At 42.8% G+C, this 5,530-nt stretch overlaps 1 protein-coding gene across 4 annotated transcripts in view; it reads left to right on the forward strand.

Moving 5' to 3' along the window:
• DLGAP4 (DLG associated protein 4) overlaps nt 1–5,530 on the forward strand; it is a 77,483-nt gene that overhangs the window by 51,950 nt on the left and 20,003 nt on the right. For 3 of the 4 annotated variants that reach the window (XM_006921773.1, XM_006921774.1, XM_006921776.2), the window contains 2 exons: nt 183–271; nt 815–1,227. In XM_006921773.1, coding sequence (XP_006921835.1) covers nt 183–271; nt 815–1,227 — 502 coding nt within the window. Of the gene's footprint in view, nt 1–182; nt 272–811; nt 1,228–5,530 lie in introns of all 4 variants that reach the window. The other variant, XM_006921775.1, reaches the window with a different exon arrangement.

Genomic DNA, 5,530 nt, shown 5'->3' on the forward strand with positions numbered 1-5,530 from the left:
CAGTGCCCGGCTTAACCTGGTCCGGCCTCGGGCCCACGTGCAGTGTCCGCATGCCTCATGTTCGTCTGTCCACACGTCCGTTTGCGTCGTCCCACTAATGTGAATTTCAGCAGCAAGTGTGGTGTTTGTTTTTTATTTTTGTCTTTGTCTCCGTGCCGTCGCTGTCGTTGTCCTTCAATAAGGTTGACTGCATTCAGCCAGTGCCAAAAGAGGAGCCCAGTCTCGCTACCAAATTCCAGTCCATCGGGGTTCAGGTAGAGGACGACTGGCGGTAAGTCGTACGGAGGTGGCGGCTGCTTCTCCCCTCTCCTCTCCCTCCCTCGCTCTCACCTCTCCTGCGCCTTCTCCTCCTGCTCTCCCTAACCCACTTCTCCTTGCTGGACTTCTAATAACCAAGTTGGGTTTGGGGTGCGAGCTGTGGCCCAGGCGTGGGAGGCTGGGCAGGCGGGTGGGTGGGCAAATGAGAACTTACTCGGTGAGATAAATCAGCCCGCAGGGGGCCAAGGCCGGGCTGAGACATGAGCTACCCCGATGTTGGTGGTCTTCCTGGCCCCACTGCAGTAAACAGGCAACCTTATGACCTTGTCCGTGTGTGTGTGTGTGTGTGTGTGTGCGTGTGGGCATGGGTGGGGTGGGGCGAGGCCAGGGCTGAGCAGAGAATGAGATGGGGGCTGTGGGACCCGCTTCAGGCGCATGGTGAGCAGATGATGCATCCGTTTCTCTGTCTCCCGTGTGTCCGGGTCGGGATGCCTCTGGTCTCTGGCCCTCTTGGTGACTCTCACCTCTTCCTGTCCCCACCCCACTCCACCCACAGAAGCAGCGCCCCCTCTCACAGCATGTCCTCCCGACGGGACACCGACTCAGATACCCAGGATGCCAATGACTCGAGCTGTAAGTCATCTGAGAGGAGCCTCCCGGACTGTACCCCACACCCCAACTCCATCAGCATTGATGCTGGTCCTCGGCAGGCCCCCAAGATTGCCCAGATCAAGCGCAACCTCTCCTATGGAGACAACAGCGACCCTGCCTTAGAGGCATCCTCGCTGCCCCCACCTGACCCCTGGCTCGAGACCTCCTCCAGCTCCCCAGCAGAGCCGGCACAGCCCGGGGCCTGCCGCCGAGATGGCTACTGGTTCTTGAAGCTACTGCAGGCAGAAACGGAGCGGCTGGAAGGCTGGTGCTGCCAGATGGACAAGGAGACCAAAGAGAACAACCTCTCTGAAGAAGGTAGGTGCTGTGGGTGAGGGGAGAAGGGGTACACAGCTAGTTCTCCAGCTTCTGGCCAGACACCCCGCCTCTGAGTAGGGAGGGTCTTTCAGGTTCTCTTCTTGGATCAGCTGTGAACTCACCTCTCATTTTTATTGCTTCCTTTCTACCTATCCAAACCTTTTTCCAGACAGGATTTACGGCAGCAGCTGCTAGTTTTATAGGCTGTGAGATCAGCCACACCCAGATTTGAATCCCAGCTCTTCCCTTACTAGTGAGGCGACCTTGGTCAGATTACTCTGAGCCTCAGTTTCTTTATTTGTAATGTGGAGCTAATCCTACCCTCTAACTGCAGGAGCATATTGTGAGGATTGCATGTGGCAGTTCATGTAAAGGACCCGACGAAGTGCCGGACACGGAGAAAGCTGTGCTGTAATGCTGCCTTCAGCAGCTCTGTATTGAGTACCTACTGTATGCCAAACCCAGGGATCTAATTGTGGACCTCCACAGGGTATAAGGAGCTATAAATGGATGAGACAGAAGTCCTCTACTTTTCCACTTGCGTTTCTATCTATACCATGCCCATTTCTAAAAATCTCCCGAGAAATTAGTTGAAGAAAGAGCTAGAAATATGTAGGGAGGCTGGATCCACAGGTGACTGATGTATAGGAGAGTAGGGGTTTGGAAGCAGGCCCCTGGGAAGCCCCAGGTCATGGCCCCAGGTGCCACACCCGGTGCTGGCCTGGTTCAGTCCTCTCCAGTCCCCGCAGAACATCTGGGAAGGACAGGTCTCTGGAGTATCCAGAAGGGATGGAGCCAGCATCCCACTGACCCCTGTTTGGGTGCGGCCTGAGGAAGCGCCCTTTGATGATTTAGAATGCTTCACAATTGCTGTTTTCACTGTCTCCTAGGCCAGTTCTCAGCTTTGATGTCACACCCTGTGTGTGTGTACAGGGGACTGTTGTGAAGTATATACCTGATAACTTTTTACAGTAATAGTATTTTAAAACTTGGAATGGAGTCAGAGATCAATGCGAGCACTTAAAAGGCTTCTAACCAACCATCCAGCCCACTGGCCTACCTTCTAAGCCATCCCCACGTTCAGCTTTCATTAGCTGTATATTCTGGTATTTATATTTATTTACCTTTGTATTTCTTTTTTTTTAAGGTGATTACCTTTTATTTCATCTCTAAAATTATTCATCATTATACATTATTGATTTTCTGCTCTAATAGATGAGTGTATACTGTCACCTCTACCTCCTGTGCGTCACTCCTCTATATATTACATCACAGTTTTAGGTTTAATAACAACCATTTTTCTGTTTCCTATGAGCATGTAAATATTGTTCACTGAAGAGCCTAGTAATATATTATGATTTCATTTTCTTATGCATTTTGATTTTCCTAGAATGAGTAAGTTACTTCATCGTTTTTTATGCACTTTATTTTCTAAGCTCTTATTTGTAATGTTTTCACATGCTCCACCAGATCTGCTAACCTTCTGGATATGCAGACATATCAGATAATCTCATGATTTCCTATTTTTCCTAGTGCCCTCTGTCTTCTGCTCTGACCCAGCCGGATTGCTTTCTGGGCCTGCTGCCTAGCTGCTGTCCACTGACTTCCCTTTGCATCATGTGGGAATACCCTTGGCCACTTTCCCATGATGGACACTCTGCTTTTTGGACCACGTGTTCTGCTTTCTTGGTTTCAGTCCCTCATTTTACTGGCACACAACTTCAACTGGAGATAAAATTTTAGAAACTGTCATGTCTTTTTTCAGACCTCACATAGATTGGCTGAGTATAAAGTTGAAAATAATAAATAAAAATTATTTATATATAAAAATCTATATGTATGCATAATTTATATGTAAATATAAAATAAGGTTGAAAATAGTTTTCCCTCAGAATCTTAAAGGCTGTATTGTGTTAGCTTCCGTTACTTGTGCTAACAAGTTAGATGCCATTCCAGTTCTCAGTCCTTAGTATTTTTTTTTTCCTTTGGAAGCTGTTAAGATCTTCAGTTTACTTCTCTTGGGAAAATTCTCAGTGATGTGCCATGGAATGAGTCTTTGTCCATTTATTGTGCCAGTAGTGAATAGGCCATTTCTATGTGGAGACTCAGGTCTTCCATTTCTAAGAATAGTCTTGCATTAATTTTTTAAAATAATTTCCTCACTCCCATTTTTTCTGTCTTCTCTCTCTGAAATTCCTGCCACTCAGACGTTGGACCTACTGCGTTAATCCTGAGTCTCTGATCTTTTCTTCCTTGTATCTATCTTTCTGGAAGGCTTTTTTTCTTTTTTTCATGTTATACCAACTTTATTGAGATATAATTCACATGTCATAAAATTCACCCTTTGAAAGTGTACAATTCAGTGGCATTTAGTACACTCACAGTGTTGTGCAACCATCACTACTACTAATTCTGTCTCTGTGGATTTGCCTGTTCTGGACATTTATATAAATAGAATCATACAGTATGTGGTCTTTTGTGTCTGGTTTCTTTTGCTTTGCATAAGTTTTTGAGTTTCATCCATGTTGTAGCATGTGTCAGTACTTCATTTCTTATTGCTGAATAATTCCATCTTATAGATATACGACATTTTATTTATGTACTCATCTGTTGGATATTTAGGTGTCCATTTTGGCTAGTGTAATGTTGCTGTAAACATTTGAATGCAAGTTTTTATGTGGACATAGATTCATTTCTTTTGGATACATACCTAGGAGGAGAATTTATGGGTCATTTGGTAACTATATTTAGTTTTTTGAGGAACCCGCCTATTTTCCACAGTGGCTACACCATGTATATTCCCACCATCAATATATGAGGGTTCTAATTTCTCTACGTCCTAACCAACACTTAGAATTATTGGTCTTTTTGATTATAGCCATCATAGTGAGTGTAAAGTATTATCTTATTGTGGTTTCGATTTGCATTTCCCCGATGGCTAATGATGCCAAGCATCTTTGCATGTGTTTTTATGGAGAAATGTATTGGGAGGTTTTCTTGACTTTATCTCCAAACTCTATTCATCAGATTTTTACTATGGCCAGCCACATGAGAGCTCTTTCTTATTCTGTTCTGTTTTCATAACTTTTTGTTCTTATTTTGGGGATGGATGGAGTATCTTCTCCTACTTGAGACTTACATATATATTTTTAACTTTTCATTTGACTCTATGTTGTTTCTTGTAGGTGTCTTTTTCTATTTGTCTTTGGGTTGGAGGCTTCCCTGGAATGTTCACTGATCTTTGGTTGTTTATTCATATTTAAAAGTAAGGCACTGACTCAGGAGTAAGAAGGGTGAAGCAGGAGATTCTTGCTTTTGTTGTAAGCCAAGTGTTTCCACTTGTTTTTTAATTTTACGCTTTAAGTTAAAATAAAACTTAATTTTGGAGTTTCCAAAAGTTAACTATATAAAACAATAAAAATAGCAAAAGTCATGGTAATGTGCAGGTATGTTAGTAATATATGGTAATAACATCAAAGATGAAGACATCATCATTTAAGCATCAGGATCAAAACTTTTTAATAGTGGGATAAAAGCTGTTATGAATAATGCTGTGTTCAACTCTTTTGAGTATATATCTAGGAGTGAAATTGCTAATTGTAATTGTGTTTAACTTTTTTCATTTTTTTGTAGTAAAGTGTGTATGACAAAACACTTGCCATCTTAACCACTTTTAAGTTTATAATTCAGTGGCATCAGTTACATTCACAGTGTTGTGTATCACCAGTATTTATTTCCAAAACTTTTTCATCATCCTGAATGGAAGTTCTGTACCCATTAAGCAATAACTCCCTTCTCCCCTTCCACCCAGCCCCTGGTAACCTCTAATTTCCTTTTAGCCTATTCTAGATATTTCATGTAGGTGGGATGTTACAGTGTTTGTCCTTTTATGTAGCATATCTCAGGACTTCATTCCTTTTTATGGCTGAATAATATTTTGACTGTATGTATGTATGTAGATAACACGTTTTGTTTGTCCATTCATCCATCTGTTGATGGACAGTTGGGTTATTTCCCTCTTTTGGTGGCTGTGAATAATGCAGTGAACATTGGCAGACAAGTATCTGTTTTAGTCATTGTTTTCAGTTCTTTGTTGTATACACCTAGGAGTAGAATTGCTGGGTCATGTTGGTAATCTGTGTCTAGTTTTTTTTTGTTTTTTTTTTTTGAGAAATCTCCAAACTGCGTTCCACAGTGGTTACAATTTCTCCACATCCTCACTATCTTCTTAAGAAATTACAGCCATCATAATAGGTCATCGTCATATTGGTTTGCACTTCCCTAATTACCAGTGCTGAGCACA

The sequence above is a fragment of the Pteropus alecto genome, unplaced genomic scaffold (assembly GCF_000325575.1).
Source record: "Pteropus alecto unplaced genomic scaffold, ASM32557v1 scaffold45, whole genome shotgun sequence".
Lineage (NCBI taxonomy): Eukaryota > Metazoa > Chordata > Mammalia > Chiroptera > Pteropodidae > Pteropus > Pteropus alecto.